The sequence below is a fragment of the Nicotiana tabacum genome, chromosome 11 (assembly GCF_000715075.1).
Source record: "Nicotiana tabacum cultivar K326 chromosome 11, ASM71507v2, whole genome shotgun sequence".
NCBI classification, from domain to species: Eukaryota; Viridiplantae; Streptophyta; class Magnoliopsida; order Solanales; family Solanaceae; genus Nicotiana; species Nicotiana tabacum.
The window spans coordinates 48514566-48536606 of record NC_134090.1 but is presented as its reverse complement, the minus strand read 5'-3'; the positions used below and the strand labels follow the sequence as shown (position 1 = coordinate 48536606).

The following is a 22041-nucleotide window of genomic DNA, read 5'->3' as shown; positions in this document are numbered from 1 at the left end:
TCTTCTGAGCGTGAGAGTTCTTGACTGGCTAACACTTCGTGCGATACAATATAGCTGATCTAACAACCACACTATAGAAGTTACCCTTAATATCCTCTCTTCGTTTTAAAAGAAAGAAAGAGAAAAGTAGTACAGTAACGGTTAACTCCTACAAATTTAAAGCTCAAAACTTGAACGCTCTCAGATTTTCATTGTATTGCATTTTCTTTTTAGTTTTGTACAACTTGGAAGAGAAATTGGAGGAAGGCTTAAAACAGTGGCCCTCCCCCATTTTTGCTCCCTTACACTCAAACTCATAACCTCATGGTTAGACAACGCTTTACTCAGTGTTATCACAGGCGCGCTTAAGTCCTGAAGCGAGGCTCAAACATGTTGAGTGCTTCGCCTCGCTTAGCGAGCGCTTCAGTATGGTCATCAATGCTCTAAGGCATACTTTTCCTTGCCAATGAGCTTAATCCTGAAGAGGCGACACTAAATAATTGTAATTTCACTTTTATCGTAAATTTTCTTCAATTTCTTTGTCAATATATTTGGTATTCATGCTTATAGATACTAGTCTCGGACTACACATACATTTGAAATTTTTCTCAATTTATGTCTTTCTTCATTAAAGCCCACGCTTTGCGCTTAAGCCCCAACAAACCTTAGAGATTTTTTGCGATTTTCGTCTTTGATAACACTGGTTTTACTCTCTTCAAAAAACATACTTACTATTTCCTTGTGAAAATGTTAATGTTAGAGATTGAAACCAAAAAAATAAAAGCACAAAACCACTTACAGCATCCAAAATTCTGAAAAGTTCCACTTTTTACCCGGCCACCGTGAGGCCCCCAAAACATTCAAGTTTGTCCATGTCATAGATAATAAAAATGGCTCTTTCTTCTTGGCATAAGAAGCACAATAAACAACGCAAAATACACAACAAGGAGCAACGCCTTCAAATTTTGCCCAGATCATCTTTGAAGCTTGAGAATTTTGATGAGATACACAGAAACACCCACATCTAGGAGGCATTTGAACAAGTTTTTCGGAAATATTTATATAAAAATTACAAGATACATTTGTGTTTAGGTCTCTGATTTTTGAATAAAAATATTAGCAAAAATGGTATTTGGGTTGGATGCTTTTTTTTATGAAGTAATAAAATTCATTAATGGCATCAAGAAGATGCAAGATGATAAGTACAAAAGATGAGTGTTAGCTCCAGAATAGGCTAACTAAAGTTCCAGGGAGCTAACAAAATCCAAAAAAAGCTCAGGGGAATTCACAGGGGAGAGTTTGCACCAACTAAAGAGTAATAAAAAACATTTAGCCTTGAGTGCATGATTTGAAGTTGATAAACCATCAAAACATCTACGATTCCTTTCTGCCCATACTACCCAAAAAATGCATGTTGGTATCATGTTCCAGATCTTCTTGATGGATTTGCCAACTTTCCATGAGCTCCAAACTTCAACCGCCTCTTGGTACTTTGTAGCATGACCCAACTTAGCCAAAAATAGAGTAGACCATACACCAAATGTCATAGACAACTGAACAGTGCAAAAGAAGGTGGTTGGTGGTTTCTGCAGCTTGCCTACACATATAGCATCTGTTTGGAATCTGAAAGCTTCTTTTGATGAGATTGTCCTGAGTTAAACATGCTTCCCGAATTGCTATCCAAGTGAAGCATATGACTTTCGTCGGAAGTTTAGTTCTCCAGATCAATTTCCATGGCCAATTATTGATCAAATCATTTTGAGCATGGAGGTGAGTATAACCTGCCTTCACTGAATAAATTCCTTCCTTTGAGTTCCCCCATTTTAATCTATCCGCTGACTGTGTATCCAACGTGCACTCTTCCAATCTTGCAAGTAGAGTCAGTAGTTCTTCAAGTTCCCAGTCGTTGACATTCCTTCTGAATAAAGGGTTCCAGCTGCTATTTCTCTGTATTTTGAGATGGTGGAGGTTTGAGACACTTATAGCCTGTTTGGCCAAGCTTTTTTTGGCCAAAAGTGCTTTTTTGGCCAAAAGCACTTTTGGCCTCAATTTGAGGTGTTTGGCCAAGCTTCTGGAAGGAAAAAAAGTACTTTTGAGGAGAAGCAGAAGCAGAAAAAAGTAGCTTCTCTCCAAAAGCACTTTTTTGAGAAGCACTTTTGAGAAAAATACACTTAGAAGCAGTTTTTTAAAGCTTGGCCAAACACTAATTGCTGCTCAGAAGTGCTTTTCAAACTAATTAGCCAAACACAAACTGCTTCTCACCAAAAGTACTTTTGAGAAAAGCACTTTTGAAAAAAAAACACTTCTCAAAATAAGCTGATTTTTGCAGCTTGGCCAAACGGGCTATTAGTCTGAAAAGATTGGGATATTCATTCATTAACACAGAGTTACCAAGCCATTTATCCTTCCAAAATTTGATATTGTTGTCGTTACCCACTCTGAAAGAGGTATTTTCCGAGAATTCATTCCAGAGGTTGCTAATGTTTTTCCAAGGACCAACACCATGAGAGGCTCTAGATACTTTAGTACACCAGTGATTAAGAGTACCATGCTTGGCCCTAACTATCTTTTTCCACAGATCTTGATTGTCTTGGCTATACCTCCATAACCATTTCATTAACAAGCTTTTGTTGTGAGCAGCAAGTTCTCTAATTCCTAAACCTCCTTGAGATTTAGGTTTTGTCACTTTGGCCCATTTGACAAGGTGAAACTTTGGTGTAGTGTTGTTACCCTCCCAAAGGAAATCTCTTCTCAACTTATCAAGCTGTTTTAGCACTTTACAGGGAATAGGAAAGAGAGACATGTAGTAGGTGGGGATGCTATCTAGGACACTATTTATAAGGGTCAGCCTACCCCCCATGGAAAGATACTGCCTCTGCCAGGAAGCGAGCCTTTTCTCGAACTTCTCAATGACCCCATTTCAAGCTTCAGTTGATTTGAACTTTGCACCTAAGGGCAACCCCAGGTAAGTGGCAGGTAGTGAGCCAATGTTGCAACTTAGTATATCTGTCAACTCCCTTAGGTTAGGAACTACATTAACTGGGTAAACTACACTTTTTAGTATGTTGATATGGAGACCAGACAGTGCCTCAAAAATTAAGAGGGTGAGATTTAAGTATTGCACTTGGGATGACTCTGCGCCACAAAAAATTAACATAAGCATAAAGCAGATGTGAGATAGAAACTGAATTTTCAGGAACCCTGCCTACATCAAAACCCTTCAGCCATTGTAATTGATTTGCCTTGTCAATCATTTTGCTAAATCCTTCCATGGCAAGGATGAAGAGGAACGGCAAGAGAGGGTCGCCCTGCCTGATGCCCTTTTGAGGAGAGAAAAACCCCACCGGGGACCGGTTAACTAGAACTGAGAATTTAACTGTGGAGATACTATATTTGATCCACCTTATCCACCTATCCCCGAATCCCATCTTAGCATAGATATAAGGCATGACCAATCCAATTGGTCAAAAGCTTTTTCAATGTCCAACTTGCATAGAGTGCCAGCTTCCCCACTCTTAAGTTTCCAGTCTAGGACTTCATTGGCAATGAGGGATGCATCAGTGATTTGTCTGTTTTGAATGAAAGCATTTTGGTGGTTGGAGACCAACTTGCCAATCACTTTCTGGAGTCTTCTAGCTAGAAGCTTTGCCACATTATATACACTACCAATGAGGCTAATTGGTCTGTAATCTCTGAGCTCAATGGCTCCTTTTTTCTTGGGTACCAACGCTATAAAAGAAGCATTGCAAGATCTGACAAGGTGGCAATTTTGATGAAGATGGGATAGGGCACCCATAACATCATCCCTGATAACATCCCAGGCTTTCTGAAAAAAGGCCATTGTATAGCCATCCGGTCCGTGGACTTTGTCAGGAGCACATGACTGGATGGTGGACAACACCTCCTCCTCTTCAAAGGAGCCTTCTAACCAAATCCTTTCCTCTTCAGTGATGCAGGACAGCCCATCAAAAGCAGCAGTTGGTCTCCAACTTTCCTGTTCAGGGTAGAGATTCTGATAGAAGTCTAAGATTTCCCCTTTGATCAGTTCTTTGTCTTCTATAATCTCATCCCCAACTTTTAGCTTGTCAATACAGTTGTTCCTTCTATGATAGTTAGCAATTCTCTGGCAAATCTCTTTGGGTTGGATGTTTTTCAACATAAAACTATAACTGGCAAATCTCTTCCCTCTCTCTTGTACGGCTTGCATCTTCTTGATGCCTTTTTCTATATAACTCATTACTTCGTCAAGAAAAAACTATAATTGGAAAATCTTTACTTTGCAAAATCTATTAATCAACTTCTACATTGTTGACTCCAAATACAATACGTAAACATTATAAAAATATTGCTAGACTAACAGGCACAAGAAGAAAAAGTAAGTTTGTATCATATAACACTATGAAAAACGATAAAATAAAATAGAACTTTTACATTTAAAAGAAGCAGAATGAGATTAAAAATCTGAACTCAGAGTAGCAGGTTTTCGGGGGAGGGCTTTACACACCAGTGCATGTGCCGGATTTCAGCAACTTTCTGGCTAGGTACCTACCATGAGGTTGGGTCCTTGTCCAGATCTCACCCATCTAAACAACACTTATGTCCGACAACTCTACAGTGAGTAGATCCAAAAAGTACCAAAATGGCCCTGCTTGTTTGTCTCTCTCTAGTCTCAAAAGCTAGAGCAACATACATACAACGATTCTTTATGACTAATGCTAGATTTGGAAAGAAACTGCAAAAGAATGGAAACCAGAAAACAACCCATTTTACGTGTAACTCACAAACACAAACAAAAGAGCAAAGGCTTTTTTGTTTGTTGAGAAATTGCCTAGCTAGACGCTTTGTCCGATGGGTCGGCTAGTCAGAAGCTATGATCTCGTGCATAAAGGCTATGAGAATTATGAAAAGTTCGGAGATCCCATATTTGTGAGGGAAAAGAGAGATTTGAGACGTGACTTTGGTGACTGATGATAGGCTATAATTACATATTTTAGTCGCTTATTACACTCTAATTTATTGCACTTTAATTGAGTTTGAGCTTTAATCGCTAGTGTCTTGCACTAATTGTGTGTTTTATGCCTTGTATGAGTGATTTCGAGCTATGTAGATGTTATGGAATGAACTCAAGTGATTTGGAGCTTTAAAGTCTGAGTAAAAGCTCAAGGAATTAAGCCGGGATCGTGTTCGGGGGTCAACGGATGATAGTTAGAACAAACGAAGAATCGAGTAGGCATATTGCGCACTGTCTAGTAAAATGCACATAACTTTTTGCTCAGAACTCCATTTGGGCTCCACAATATATGGTTGGAAAGCTAACTCAAAGGGCTACAACTTTCATGTTTTACGTTTTTCCAAATTCCAAACGGAACAGGGTGAAAAGTGCGCGTCAAAAGCGCGGCCGCGCTCATCAGGCAGAATCAAAGTGGATATGCGTGGTCCAAACGCGGCCGCGCACGTCTTGTCCGGAAAATATGTCCTTTTCGCGTAGGAGAAGGTGTAATTGTTTGGGTCCAACCCTACTTGGTATATATACATGGAAAAACGGTATTTTGAAGGAGTTAGACAGATTTGAGACACAGATTCGACCTAAGGAGGCAGAGACACAATAGGAGCAAGTCGAGGAATTCTTCTACGAATTTTTCCTTCCTCTTCCTATTTTTCATTGTTGGTTATGACTTTTAGTATTGTAGTTTTACATACTATTATGAATAGCTAATTTGTTATCTAGGGTTTTGATGGAACCTTTTGTAGGATAAATTCTTGTTATGTTTTTATATAATTGAGCCGTAGTATTTTCTCTATTTGTTCAACTATATTATTCTTGTGGTTGACTGAAGGGCCCTCAATTAGTTGTGCCTATTTAGTATGTATTACTCGGGAGAGAGTGCATATTTAGGTAGTTGTTGAACAGCATCACTCCCGATGTATGTGAGGAATCAATAACCAAGGGTTTAAAGGTGGGATTAGGGATAACGAAACTTTGGGTGTGATCTAAGTGAGTTGTAATTAAAGCCAGCTAGCGTAACTCGGGAGAGTATGTCTAGTAAATTGTCGTAATTACTCAGGAGAGAATTACAACACGCAGAGCGCTCATGATCGGTAGAGAATACTTAGGCAAAATTATAGAAGACATAGCGGGAAGGATTCCGACAATTGGGGAAATCATAACTCTAGACCTCCTTAATCTTTTCTCCAACCTGTAGTATCTTTAGTGTTAATTTATTATTTTAATTTGTTAGTTAGTTAGTTAAACACAAGAATCTTAATATCTATAAGTTAGGAATTGTTCAAGCTTGTATTCTTGGTGATAGTGAACAACTGTAGCTAAGCCTTAGTTCTCTGTGGGATTCGACTCCGGACTTGTAAACCGGATTATATTTGCAACGACCGCTATGTCCTTTTTATAAGGCATAGTTGGGCGTGAGCAGTGACAAACACAATAGTGGATCAACGAGTACGGAGGGAAAGCCCAGGATTTTGTGCAAATTGCAAAGTTGACCTTTAGAAGAAATACGATCATGTGAATTAGCAGTTCTTGGTTTCTGTTGTGATGAAGATATGCATTCATGGGTCAATGGAGTAAGTAGATCAAGTCTTGTATCTCAACAAACATAAAATTGGTCTTAGTAAATGGAAGTCATATTGGTTATTTGGAAGCTCGAGGGACTTGTGGTAGGGTGACCCGTTATCTCTCATGTTGTTCACCTTAACAATAGAACCTTTGAGCAAAATGATGCACAGAGCAGTGACAGGAGGTTATTTGAGGGGTTCACTGATGCTATCGGGAAAACAGCGCAGAGTGACAATCACATCTATATTTAAGGATGACACATTGGTGTTCTGCGATGAAGATAATTCCTAGTTGACATCCTTGAGATAGATCCTTGTATGGTTCCATAAGTGTCAGGACTTAAGACCTATCGCAGAAAGTGTGAGATAATACTAGTGAGCGATATGAACAATATTGAAGACCAAGCACAAGTGTTTGATTGCAGGACTTGACCACTCTTGACCATTTACTTCAAACTGCCTTGTGTGCTTCGAACAAGGACCAATCTATGTGGAACTTGATAATTCAAAGATTTGAGAAGAGACAAGCAACTTGGCAAAGAAGGTATTCGTCAAAAGGGAGAAAAAAGTATTAATCTAGTATGATGGGAAAGTATTAATCTAGTATGATGGGAAGGTGGAAAGGCTCATTCAGTAGATGAAACTGGAAAGTATTACTTGGTCAATTGGAGACTATAACGACAACAAAAATAGGGAAGGACCTGAGGTAACAGACCTTTAAGTGGTCAACAAGGTGATGAATTTCAAAAGGTTGATCAATAAGCTCTACAAATAGAACGCCACATACCATGGACATGACTCGTGGAAGTTGGGTGCAAGGAGCTATGAAGTGTTTACAATAGTCATGCTATCACATACTTTTGGTGAGGAAGGACTCGGGATTCCCATATGAATCAACTTAGACTTCTAAAGCCCCCCTAGAAAGTGGGCTTCTTTGCTGAGTTGGTGGCAAGGTTGCGACAGTTGAAAACTTGAAGAATATGAGGATAATGCTTCATGCGCAACCTTTTGAATGAAGATGTGGATCACCTATTGTTACATTAGCAAGTGGTTGCACGACTATGGTGGGTAGTTCTGAATTGGTTCAGGGTACATTCAATGACGTTATGCCAACTGAAGCATGCGCTACATGGTCGAGCCTTTAAAAGAAGGAAGAGAAGATGTTAGGCATATGATGACCCCACCAAACTATCATATGGGCCCAGTCAAAGAGAAGAAATAGCATAAATTTTGAGGGGATAGAAAATGACTTTCTATATTTTTGCTCTCTTTTTTAAGGGTTAACGGGAGGCTAGAGGTTTGGAGACAGACCTGGGAATCTAAAGGTTTCAAGTTAAGCAGGACTAAAACAAAATACTTGGAGTGCAAATTCAATGACGGGAATCATGAAGCAGACGTGGATGTAAATCTTGATACTCAAGATATCCTAGAGAGAGGCAGTTTCAAGTATTGCGGGTCTATAATCCAAGGTAACTGGTAGATTGATGAGGATGTCACACATTGTATTAGAATGGGATGGAGGAAATGGAGACTCACATTCGGTGCTCTATACGATAAGAATGTGCCACAAAGACTTAAGGGTAAATTCTATATAGTGGTAATTAGACCAACTATGTTGTATGGGGTTGAGTGTTGGCCAGTCAAAACTTTTATGTTTAGAAGATGAAAGTTGCAGAAATGGGGATGTTGAGATGGATGAGTAGGTGTACCAGGAGAGATAAGATCGGGAATGAAGTTATTCCAGATAAAGTGGGAGTAGCCTCTGTGGAAGACAAGATGCGGGAGTCGAGGTTGAGATGGTTCGGCCATGTTAAGAGGAGAAGCATTGATGCTATTGTTAGGATGTGTGAGAGGTTGGTCATGGCGGGTTTGAAAAGAGGTTAAAGGTAGGCCAAAAAAATATTGGGGAGAGGTGATTAGGCAGGACATGATGTTATTTTAGCTTACTGAGGACATGACCCTTGAAAGGAGGGTGTGGAGGTCGAAAATTAGGGTAGAAGGTTAGTAGGTAGTTGAAAATTTCCCCTTTTCTTACCAGTAGTATTAGTAGCACCCATGTACCTTCATATTCTTAGATCTATATTACGTTATGTCGTTTAGTTCACTTCAGTTATCGTATTTCCTTGTTGCTGTTGTTTGATAATACTTCTTTTCTTCTTCTTTTATTTTCATTTTCTTCTTCTTCTTCTTTCTTGTTCTCACCTTTTCTTAGCCGGGGGTCTATTGGAAACAACCCTTCTACCTTCACTAAGTAGGGGTAAGGTTTGCGCACACACTACCCTCCCCAGAACCCCACCCGTGGGAATGTACTAGGTTTGTTGTTTTTGTTGTTTATTTTTAAGGAGTAGCCAATAATTCTGAGTTAGCTTTTGGTGCACCTAAGAGGTTGTTGTTTGTAGAGAAGATTGTGTGTCATTGTAGAGAACTATATTTTGGTGTGTGCTCTCTTTTTTTTGATAAACTACTTGTACACGAGTTTTTCAAATCAATAATATTATTTAGCTAATTAAAAAGTGAAATAAATTATTAAAAAAATAAATTAATGTCAAAGATGGGAAATAGGTGAAAATACAAAAAGGTAAATGCTCATAATGGTCGTCAAGACGTTCAAAAATATTTGGATTATAGTAGAAGTAAGTTTATTTGGTTGACAGTCTTTTGCTTGTTCTTTTTTTTTTTAAAAGAACTTTTGTTTGACTTTCAGAATGCAGTTTTATTTTGTTAACCAAAGAAATATGTTTTCCTTCTCCAGTCAACTCTTCAGAAGAACTTCTCTATGCCAACAATGGCCTGGGTTCAATTTTGCAAAGAAGAAGATAACACAAACTAGTACAGGATGCTAACATACAACGAATTTTTGGTTATGTTCTTTTCCAATTTTACTTATGTTACACTAAGGAAAATGTGATACCCACCCAAGACCACGTTTCCCTTCACATTTCCCTCCCTAATCCCTTATTGCTTGTGCTAAGGAGGAAAGGAAAAGGAAAGAAAAGAGAATCACTAACACTTTCACATATTCACTTAAACAAGAAACTTTTAAGGATCGCGCCCTTTTTGGAACATCTCCTCTCATCCTTCATCTATGCTTCCAACTAGATTAATAACCATCACCTATGATCCACCTTCTTTTAAACTTTAATGGACCAAACCTTTTTCCTCGTGCCTTTATCTGAAAGCCAAATACTCAGCATCTATATGTATAGCCACCACTGACTTATAAATTTCATTATATGCAAATCCAATATCCTCATAAACTACGCAAAATTACTATAATGGGTGATAGACGCTAACCAATTTACTTCATTAACACCACCCAATATTTATTTTCATAATGGTAATCATGAAATGAAGACAACCAGACAAAGCTTCTGCATAATGTGATACACCAAAGTGCCATAGATATGTTAATCACCAATCAATAAATTTTGTTTGGCTCCCCAGCACCGACAACTGACAAGAGATAAATAAATAATAGAGAACATTCTTTATCTAAACATGAATAAGAAAATATAAAAGTACCTGTGTTGTAACCTCTATTGGAATTCTTTTTACTGATTGACCAGCCGAAAGTCGCAGGATGGACCTTTAAAAAAAAGGTAAAGTAGAAGAAATTAGGTCAACCACTTTATTCTCATTTCAAGCAACAAAAATTCATCTCAGAACCCTAGTTCGTTTCATTCAAATAGTTCGGTAAAATTAATACAAGTAATATTTTAACTAATAAAATCAATAATAATATGGACAATCAAAAAATACATATCCATAATCCGGATGAATAAGCATAATTTCTGTTCTTAATAACCTGATCAATGAAAAAACACTATGAATATTAAAGTAGATATTGATACGGTACAAATTCAGATTTGCTTTAGGTTTACCTTCGAAACATGGTGAAAGGGGTTGGCGCCCAAATAAGCTGATAAATTGAGTTGATTTATTTATAGCTTTGTCTAGGAGGAAGTTCGCGCCAATGGCGGACTGAAAATGCTTCAGCGCGGCGATTTCATCTGTTTCTCTTTACACTCCGTTTTTTCTTTATTTGTGCACCCGGAACTTTTCTTTCTTTTATTTCTCTTCTTTTTAGTTAGTAAATGTTTTTTACCTTTTGTATTCTGACAAATTTTCACCTTTTACTGCATTATTTTAACCCCAAAAAATAGATTACTGCATTAGATTTCTACCTATAAAAATTTAAAAAACTAATTATAAATCAGATCAACCTACACGTAGAAGAACAAGTTTTTTTTAATTGAAGACTAGAAGAACAAGTTGTTAGTAGGGTTGGGCATCCCGCACTTCGGATTGCATATGAAAATCTCATTTTGGATTTTTAGTTTTCGGTTGAAGAATTGACAATCCAAATCCAATTCAAACAAGTTCGGATTGGATTGAATTTTTTAAGTTCGGTTTCGACTTAATCGGTTTGGATGTTTTGGATTTTTGGTTTTGAGCTTATACGATGAGATGTTTCTTCTTTTTACAAAAATGAATATCCAAATGAAGTACTCGTGTTAAATTGCCTGAAAAGTTCCTCATTTTCTCACCGCAATTATCCAAATATAGTATTCAAGTAATTAAATTATTTAAAAACAATAGTGTGATGACCCAAAAGGGTCATCTTTGTTTTAGAACTCGATTTTGCGCTTTTAATCCTTAAAAATCTCATTTTTACCCTCCTCAATTTGCATGCGCAGTCCGGACATATTTCCGAAAAGCTTCTATATTGGAAGTTGATGAAAATAATAATTTTGCCTTAAAAGTTGATTTTCGGTTGACTTCGGTCAATGTTTTGAGTAAACGGACCCGTACCCATGATTTGACGGTCCCGGTGGGTCCATAATGAAATATGGGACCTGAGCGTATGCCTGGAATGGAATTCCGAAGTCCCTAGCTCGAGATATGAATTTTTGTTGAAAATTGAAAGACTGAAAATCTAATGGTTTTAAGAATTTAGTAATATTTGATCTTGTTGGTATCGGGCACATATTTTGGTTTCGGAACCTAGTACAAGTTCATTATGATATTTAAGACTAGTGTGTGAAATTTGGTGATAAACGAAGTTGGTTTGACGTGATTCAGACGCCCGGTTGTGAAAATAGAGGTTTTAAAGTTTTCTTGAAAATTTCATTCGATTTGGTGTTCAATTCGTAGTTTTAGGTGTTATTTTGACGATTTGATCGCGCGAACAAGTTCGTATAATGTTTTTAGGACTTGTGTGCATGTTTGGTTTAGAGCCCCGAGGGCTCGGGTGAGTTTCAGATAGGCTTCGGGATGTTTTGAACTTGGGAAAAATCTGGTTTTTCTGCAGTTAGTATTTCTGGTTTTCTTCTTCGCGTTCACGAAGCTACTCCCCCGAACGCGAAGTGTAAGCCAGGCTGGGGGTGGTTTTGTTAAACGAGAACGCGAGGCCATAGTCGCGAACGCGGAGCACTGGGGGTCTACTTTTCGCGAACGCGACAGGCAACACGCGAACGCATAGAGTAAACAGAGGTGGGCTGGGAATCTGTAGGTTGTTCTACGCGAACGCGAGCCAAGGCCCCTGAATGCGATGCCTGGGGGGGACAAACCATCGTGAACGCGAACAACCTTTTGCGAACGCGTAAGCTTTCTGGGCCACTACCCTTCGCGAACTCGAAGAAGGCCTACCCAGTGATTTAAAAACAGAACTAAAAATGGGATTTGGTCATTCTTTCTAAAATTTCAAAACTAGAAGACCTAGAGGCGATTTTCAAAAGATAATTTCTTCCCCAATTTGTTGGTAAGTGATTCGAATCTACTTTCTTTCAATTACCCATTACATTTCATGAATTTTCAACCTAAAATCTAGGGTTTTCATGGTGGAATTTGGGGGTTTGGGTAGAATTAGGAATTATTGTATAATTGGAATTTAGACCTCGAATTGACGTCGGAATTTTTTAAATAAATTACATAATCGAACTCAGGGGTGAATGGGTAAATGAATTTTGGTCCGAACCTTGGGTTTTGACTAAGGGGTCTGTGGTCGATTTTTGACTTTTTGGAGGAAAGTTTGAAAAATCTAAATTTATGCATTGTAGTTGATTTCTTTAGCAATATTTGATGTTATTGAGTTAATTATGGCTAGATACGAGTGGTTTGGAGGCGAATTCTAGGGGAAAGGCCCCGATAGAGCTTTGAATTGACCGTGGGGGTGAGGTAAGTATTGTGTCTAACCTTGACTTGAGGAAATTAGGACCCCTCGGACTTTGTGTTATGTGAATTCCATGTGATGATGTATATGCAAGTGACGAGTGCTTATATGCCGCCGAATTATCTGGTCTCCCTGATTTATCGCTTTTCCTTAATTGTTTTCCTTCCTACCTTAATTGTTATATGCTCTAAATGCTTTCCATGCTTAACTGTTACGTGTTAGTCAATATCTTCTTCTGTGAATCATGTTAGCTCTTTTCATAGTTTCCCCTAATCCCTGCCATTTGTTTAATTTGACTTGTTTGCATCTCCTAACTGTAAATTGCTGGTTTGGTATCATTTTGTAGTGTTATTTGAGTAGATTCTATATTGAACAAGGTTTCCTTTTTCTTGGTTTAGTTTGGTATTTATTTATTGTAAAGGCCTTGTGATCTAGATTGTTGATTTGACTGTGTACATTGAGTTTTTCGTACTGATATGATTGGACCGGGCTGCACGCCGTAGCAGGTGTAATAAGGAGGAATGATATAGTGGAATAAGGGTGAATACGTTTATACGGTGGGATCGAGTTGCTTGCCACATTAGGTGGAATAAAAGTGGATTGATATGGTGAAATAAGGGTGAATTATAATACACATATTGATATATGATGGGATCGGGTTCCGCGCCGCATCATATTATTATTACTGATATTGATATTGACACGGTGAAATAAGGGAGGATCTTGTGTTGTCTGGTGGGATCGGGTTGCGTGCCGTAATAATATATATGTATCTTTTGCTTGAGCTATATTGGCTTCCGGTATTTGTTTGAACTGTTAAAGATTGGTGTTCTTGTACGGTGCTGGTTCATTCTTGAGGCTGTGCTTATCATTTCCAATTACTTGTTTAATTTTGTTCAGTATTTCTATTATGCTGTCATTATTTTATATATTGCGTACAGGTTTTAGTGTAAGTGACATGCCTTAGGCTCGGCACTTTCCAGTACATGGGGTCGGTTGTACTAATACTACACTCTGCACATTGTGCAGATTTCGGAGTCGGTCCCAGCAGCGGCTACTAGAGGGATCGGATTGGACAGCCACGGAAACTTGAGGTACAGTTGCCCGCGCCCGCAGCTCTTGAAGTCCCCTTCCTCTTATTATCTAGTTATGTATCTTTATTCAGACAACTTTCTGTTTATTTCAAACCTTTATATGTACTATTCTAGCAGCTCGTACACTTGTGACACCTGGTTCAAGGAATAGTAGTAAATGTTTTGGCTGGTTTAGTTTCCACATATTTGCTTAAATTATTTTAGTTATTTCAGTTCTTTCTTATATAACTACTACTTAAACTTTTAAAAGGAATAAATTGTTCTAACGTTGGCTTGCCTAGAAAGTAAAATGTTAGGCACCATCACGGTCCCGACAGTGGAAAATTCAGGGTCGTGACAAGTTGATATCAGAGCCCTAGGTTACATAGGACTCATGAGTCACGAGCAAACTTAGTAGAGTATGGAGGATCGGTACGGAGACGTCTGTACTTATTTTCTAGAGGCTATGGAGTTGGGAACGGTTTCACTTCTATTCTTGTATATCGTGCGACTTTTATTCTATCATTGCTGATTGAACTCTTCTATTCTGTTCTCTCACAGATGGCAAGAACACGCACCACATCTTCAATTGAGCAGCATCCATAGCCCTTAGTGGCAGCTCCTACGAGGGGCAGAGGTCGAGGCAGAGGCAGGGCTCAGCCTAGAGCTCGAGCACCAGCACCAGTAGCGGAGCCTCAGGTGGAGTTTAGTGATGAGGTTCCAGCCCAAACTATTCCTGTCGGACCAGCTCAGGTCCCGGAAGGGTTCATAGCCACCCCGATACTTCAGGATGCTTTGGTCCGTCTGGTGGGCCTCATGGAGAGTGTGGCACAGGCCGGCACATTCCTGTAGAACCAACCATCTCTCAGGCTGGGGGAGGAGAACAAACTCCCGCTACTCACACTCTAGAGCAAATGGCTCCTTAGTTTTAGACTCCAACAGCTCAGCCCGTTGGGGTAGTTCTGCCGGGTGTTGCGGCACAGACCAGTGATGGATCAGCTATGTCTTCTAAGGCTTTATGAAGACTGGATAGGTTTACCAAGCTGTTCCCATATCATTTAAGCGGTGCATCTTCAAAGGATCCCCAAGACTATTTGGGCAGTTATCATGAGGTGTTACAAAACATGGGTATAGTGGAAACCAATGTGGTCAACTTTGCTGCATTCCATTTGTCGGGTTCTGACAAGAAACGGTAGAGGGATTATATGTTGACCAGACCAGTTGGGTCGCCTGCTCTTACTTGGGACGAGTTCTCTCAGTTATTTCTTGAGAAGTTCCTTCCTATCACTAAGAGAGAGGACTATCGAAGGTAGTTCAAGTGTCTGCAACAGGGTTCTATGACTGTCACTCAGTACAAGACTTAGTTTGTAGATCTGGCCCGTCATGTTATTCTTCTGCTTCCTACCGAGAGAAAGAGAGGGTGAAGAGGTTTATTGTGGGACTTGCTCATCCTATGAGATTGCAAATGGCTAAGGAGATTGGAAGTGAGATTTTTTTCAGGCGGCTGCCAATATTGCCAGGCGAGTCGATATGGTTCTAACCTAGGGGAGTGGTCATGGATCTGACAAGAGACCTCGTCATTCAGGTGGTTTTAGTGGTGCCTCGTCTGGAGGCAAGGGTACTTTTGGTAGGGGCCATCCTCCTAGGCCATATCATTCAGCGCTTCAGACATCCCACAGCGCTTCAGGGAGTCGTGGTCTTTATGTGCCTCATTCTGGGCAGCCAGCTTACAGTGCACCACCAGCTTCTATTAGTGCACCTCCTATTCAGAGTTATTACCGTGGTCACCCAGCCCGTTCGGGCCAGTCTCATTTCCAGCAGCCATAGTATCGGGATGGATGTTATGAGTACGGTGGTTTTGGGCATATCAGGAGGACTTGTTCGAGATTATTGGGTGGTACGCCATAACAAAGTTCTTGTGCCATAGTTCTAACATCGGTTGCATCACTAGAGGTAGGGGTCATAGAGCTAGAGGTTGGGGTCAGGCCGCTAGAGGTAGAGGTTAGGCCATTAGAGGTGGAGGCCAGGCCGTTAGAGGTGGAGGCTAGCCAATAGGAGGTCATCCTAGAGATATGGTTCAGAGTTGTAGGGCCCAACCCCGATGCTATGTTATTCCAGCCAGGCCTGAGGCTGATGTCTGATGTGATTATCACAAGTACAGTTTCAATTTGCAGTAGAGATGCCTCAGTTTTTTTTGATCCGGTTTCTACTTATTCATATGTGTCATCATATTTTGCTTCATATTTGGTTATGCCTTGTGATTCTTTGAGTGCTCCGGTGTATGTGTCCACACCTGTGGGAGATTCCATTGTGGTAGATCGTGTCTATCATTCATGTGTGGTTACCATTGGGAGTCTTGAGACTCGTGTAGATCTTATACACCTCAATATGGTTGATTTTGATATTATATTGGGTATGGATTAACTATCACCTTATCATGCTACATTGGATTGTCACACCAAGATAGTGACCTTAGCCTTGTCGGGGTTGCCTCAATTAGAGTGGAGAGGGATTCCTAGTCATTCTACCAGCATTGTTATCTCTTATATGAAGGCTAGACGTCTGGTTGAGAAGGGGTGTATAGCTTGTTTGGCTTATGTCCGTGATTCTAGTACGGAGGTTCCTTCCATGGATGATGTACCAGTTGTTCGAGAGTTTCCAGAGGTATTTCCTGTAGACCTACTGGGGATGCCACCTGACAAGGATATTGACTCTTGTATTGATTTGGTTCCGGGCACTCAACCCATTTCTATTCTGCCATATCGTTTGGCCCCGCTAGAGTTGAAAGAGTTGAAGGAGCAGTTGCAAGATTTGCTTGATAAGGGCTTCATCAGACCTAGTGTCTCGCCCTAGGGTGTGCCTGTGTTATTTGTGAAGAAGAAAGATGGGTCGATGAGGATGTGCATTGATTACCGGTACTTAAACAAAGTCACTATCAAGAACAAGTATCCTTTGCCGAGGATTGATGACTTATTTGATCAGCTTCAAGGTGCCAATGTGTTTTCAAAGATCGATATGAGGTCTGGCTACCATTAGTTGAGGATTAGGGCGTCTGATGTCCCTAAGGCAGCTTTTCGGACTCGATATGGGCATTATGAGTTCCTGGCGATGTCATTTGGCTTGATAAATGCCCCAGCATCATTTATGGATTTGATGAACCGGGTGTTCAAGCCTTACCTGGATTCCTTTGTGATTGTGTTTATTAATGATATCTTGATCTACTCCCACAGCCGAGAGGAGCATAAGCAACATCTTCAAATCGTACTTTAGACATTGAGAGACAACCAATTATATGCTAAGTTTTTAAAATGCGAGTTTTGGTTGGACTCAGTTGCTTTCTTAGGGCATGTTGTATCAGCAGAGGGTATTCAGGTGGATCCTAAGAAGATTGAAGCCATTCAGAATCAGCCTAGGCGTACCTCAACCACAGAGATCCGTAGTTTCTTGGGATTCGCAAGTTATTACCGTCAGTTTATGGAGGACTTTTCATCTATAGCAGCCCCGTTTACCAGGTTGACCCAGAAGGGTGCCCCGTTCAAATGGTCAAACGAGGGTGAGGCGAGCTTTCAGAAGCTCAAGACAGCCTTGACTATGGCACCTGTGTTGGTATTGCCCACAAGTTCAGGGCCTTATACAATATATTGTGATGCATCTCGTATTGGACTTGGTGTGGTATTGATGCAGGGTGTCAAGGTGATTGTATATGCGTCGCGGCATCTGAAGGTTTAAGAGAAGAATTATCCTATTCACGACTTAGAGTTGGCATCCATTGTTCATGCGCTGAAGATTTGGAGGCACTATCTTTATGGCGTGTCGCGTGAGGTGTTCACGGGTCATCAAACTTTGTAGTATTTGTTCAAACAAAAGGAGCTCAATTTGAGGCAGAGAAGGTGGTTAGAGCTATTGAAAGACTATGATATCACCATCTTGTATCATCTCGGGAAGGACAATGTGGTGGCTGATACTTTGAGTAGGAAGTTAGTGAGTATGGGCAGCCTTGCGTTCATTCCAGTCGGTGAGAGACCGCTTGCATTAGATGTTCACGTTTTGGCCAATCAGTTCGTGAGGTTGGATATTTTTTAGCCCAATCGTGTTCTAGCTTGCACAGTCTCTCGGTCTTCCTTGTTTTAGAGTATTAGGGAGCGACAGTATGATGACCCTCATTTACTTGTCCTTAGGGACACAGTGCGATACGGTGATGCCAAGCAGGTTACGGTTGGGGATGATGGAGTTTTGAGTATGCAGGGTCATGTTTGTGTGCCTATTTAGATGGACTTCGTGAGTTGATTCTAGAGGAGACCCATAGTTCCCAGTATTCTATTCATCCAGACGCCACCAAGATGTATCAGGACCTGTAGCAACATTATTGGTGGAGAAGGATGAAGAAGGATATAGTTGCATATGTAGCTCGGTGTCTAAATTGTCAGCAAGTAAAGTACGAGCATCAGAGACCTGGTGGTTTGCTTCAGAAGATAGAGATTCATGAGTGAAAGTGGGAGCGTATCACTATGGATTTCGTTGTTGGACTCTCACTGACTTAGAGGAAGTACGATGTAGTTTGTGTTATTGTGGATAGACTGACCAAGTCAGCACATTTCATTCATATGGCAATTACCTATTCTTCAAAGCGGTTGGCAGAAATTTAGATCCGTGAGATTGTCCATCTTCACGGTGTGCCCGTGTCTATCATTTCTGATCGAGGTACGCAGTTCACCTCGCATTTTTAGAGGCAGTACAACGTGAGCTGGGCACCCAGGTTGAGTTGAGCATCATTTCATCCTCATACGGACGGACAGTCTGAACGCACCATTCAGATATTGGAAGATATGCTCCGCGCTTGTGTTATTGCCTTTAGAGGCTCTTGGGATCAGTTCTTTCCACTTGTGGAGTTTTCCTACAACAACAGTTATTAGTCGAGCATCTAGATGGCTCCCTATGAGGCATTATATGGTAGACGATGTCAATTGCCGGTCAGATGGTTTGAGCTGGGAGAGGCTCGATTATTAGGTACAGATTTAGTACATGATGGCTTGGATAAGGTTAAAATCATTCATGATAGACTTCGCTTGGCTTAGTCCAGGTATAAGAGTTATGCCGGCCGTAAGGTTCGTAATATTGCATTCTTGGTCGGAGAGAGAGTGTTGCTTTATGTATCACCCATAAAGGGTGTAATGAGGTTTGGAAAGAATGGCAAGTTGAGCCCTAGGTACATCAGGCCTTTTGAGATTCTTCAGAGAGTGGGTGAGGTGGCTTACAATCTCGCATTGCCACCTAGTTTATCAGCAGTTCATTCAGTATTTCATGTGTCCATGCTCCGTAAGTACCACGGTGATCTGTCTCATGTACTAGATTTCAGCTCTATCCAGTTGGACACTGATTTGACTTATGAGGAGAAACCAGTAGCTATTCTAGACCGACAGGTTCGTCGGTTGAGATCGAAGAGTTATCCTTCAGTTCGAGTGCATTGGAGAGGTCAGCCTGTTGAGGCAGCTACATGGGAGTCCGAGTCCGATATGCGAAGTAGATATTCCCACCTTTTCACCAGCTCATGTACTTTTCTATGTCCGTTCGAGGACGAACGATTGTTTTAGAGGTGGAGAATGTGATGATCCAAAAGGGTCATCTTATGTTTTAGAACTTGATTATGCTATCTTAAGCCTTAAAAATCTCATTTTTACCCTCTTCGATTTGAGTGTGCAGTCCGGATATATTTCCTGAAAGCTTTTATGTTGAAAGTTGATGAAAATAATAATTTTTGCCTTAAAAGTTGATTTTAGTTGACTTCGGTCAACGTTTTGAGTTAACGGATTCGAATCCATGATTTGACGGTCTTTATGGGTCCGTAATGAAATATGGGACCTGGGCGTATGACTGAAACCGAATTCCGAGGTCCCTAGCTCGAGATATGAATTTTTGTTGAAAATTGAAAGACTAAAAATCTAATGGTTTTAAGAATTTGGTTAATGTTTGATCTTGTTGGTATCGGGTCCGTAATTTAGTTCCGGATCCCGGTACAAATTCATTATGATATTTAAGACTTGTCTGTGAAATTTGGTGAGAAACTGAGTTGGTTTGACGTGATTCAGATGCTCGATTGTGAAAATAGAGGTTTTAAAGCTTTCTTGAAAATTTCATTTGATTTGGTGTTCAATTCGTAGTTCTAGGTGTTATTTTGATGATTTAATCGCGTGATTAAGTTTGTATGATTTTTAGGACATGTGTTCATATTTGGTTTGGAGCCCCGAGGGCTCGAGTGAGTTTCGGATAGGCTTCGAGATATTTTGAACTTGGGAAAATCTGGTTTTTCTGTAGTTAGTGTTTCTGGTTTTCTTCTTCGCTTCGCGAAGCTACTCCTGCGAACGCGAAGTGTAAGCTGGACTGGGGGTGGTTTTGTTCAACACGAACGCGAGTCCATGGTCGCTAACTCGAAGCACTAGGGGTTTGCTCTTCGTGAATGCGACCGGCAATACGCGAACGCGTATAGTAAATAGAGGTGGGCTTGGGAATCTGTAAGTTGTTCTACGCGAATGTGAGCCTAGGCTCGCGAATGCGATGGCCGAGGGGGGGGGGGCAGGACATCGCAAACGCGAACAACCTTTCGCGAACGCGTAAACCTTCTGGGCCGCTACCCTTCGTGAATGTGGCAGGCCCTTCACGAACGCGAAGAAGGCCTGCCTAGTGATTTAAAAACAGAACTAAAACCAGGATTTGGTTATTCTTTCTAAAATTTAAAACTAGAAGACCTAGAGGCGATTTTCAAAAGATAATTTCTTCCCCAATTTGTTGGTAAGTGATTCTAATCTACTTTCTTTCAATTACTCATTACATTTCATGAATTTTCAACCTAAAATCAAGGATTTTCATGGTGGAAATTGGGGGTTTGGGTAAAATTAGGGATTTTTGTATTATTGGAATTTAGACCTTGAATTGAGGTCAGATTTCGAAACAAATTATATAATCGGGCTCGAGGTGAATGGGTAAATGAATTTTGGTCCGCAACCTCGGGTTTTGACCAAGCGGGCTCGGGGTCGATTTTTGACTTTTTGGGGAAAATTTTGAAAAATATAAATTTATGCATTGTAATTGATTCATTTAACAATATTTGATGTTATTGAGTTAATTGTGGCTAGATACGAGTGGTTTGGAGGTGAAGTCTAGGGGAAAGGCCCCAGTAAAGCTTTGAATTGACCGCGGAGTGAGGTAAGTATTGTGTCTAACCTTGATTTGAGGGAATTAGGACCCCTCGGACTTTGTGTTATGTGAATTCCATGTGAGCGACGTATATGCAAGGTGACGAGTGCCTATACGCCGCCGAATTATGTGTTCTCCCTTATTTATCGCTTTTCCTTAATTGTTTTCCTTCCTACCTTAAGTATTATATGTTCTAAATGTTTTCCATGCCTAACTATTACGTGTTAGTCAATATCTTCTTTTGTGAACCATGTTAGCTCTTTTCATTGTTTTCCCTAATCCCTGCTATTTGCTTAATTCGTCTTGTTTGCATATCCTAACTATAAATTGCTGGTTTGGTCTCGTTGTGTAGTGTTATTTGAGTAGATTCTATATTGAACAAGGTTTCCTTTTTCTTGATTTAGTTTGGTATTTATTTATCGTAAAGGCCTTGTGATCTAGATTATTGATTTGACTATGTACATTGAGTGTTTGGTACTAATATGGTAAGATCGGGCTGCACGCCGCAGCAACAGGTGTAATAAGGGAGGATTAATATGGTGGAATAAGGCTAAATATGTTTATACGATGGGATCGAGTTGTACGCCGCAACAGGTGGAATAAGGGTATATTGATATGGTGAAATAAGGGTAAATTATGATACATACATTGATATATGGTGGAATCGGGTTGCGCGCCACAACATATTTATATTATTACTGATGTTGATATTGATACGGTGAAATAAGGGAGGATCTTATGTCGTCTGATGGAATCGGGTTTCGCGTCGCAACAATATATATGTATCTTTTACTCGAGCTGTGTTGGCTCCAGTATTTGTTTGAACAGTTAAAGATTGGTGTTCTTGTACGGTGCTGGTTCATTCTTGAGGATGTGGTTATCATTTCCAATTACCTGTTTAATTCTGTTCAGTATTTCTATTATGGTGTCATTATTTTATATACTGCGTACATGTTTTAGTGTAAGTGACCCGCCTTAGCCTCGTCACTACTTCGTCGAGGTTAGGCTCGGTACTTATCAGTACATGGGGTCGGATATAATAATACTATACTCTGC

At 40.2% G+C, this 22041-nt stretch overlaps 1 protein-coding gene across 1 annotated transcript in view; it reads right to left on the bottom strand.

The window, feature by feature from the left end:
• Positions 1-10630, bottom strand: part of LOC107782960 (MICOS complex subunit MIC60, mitochondrial) — a 32429-nt gene extending 21799 nt beyond the window's left edge. Inside the window, exons 1-2 of the mRNA XM_075225059.1 lie at positions 10431-10630; positions 10072-10135 (exon numbers count right to left, since the gene is read on the bottom strand). Coding sequence (XP_075081160.1) covers positions 10072-10135; positions 10431-10441 — 75 coding nt within the window. The 5' untranslated portion in view covers positions 10442-10630. The remainder of the gene's footprint in view (positions 1-10071; positions 10136-10430) is intronic.
• Positions 10631-22041: the final 11411 nt, after the last annotated feature.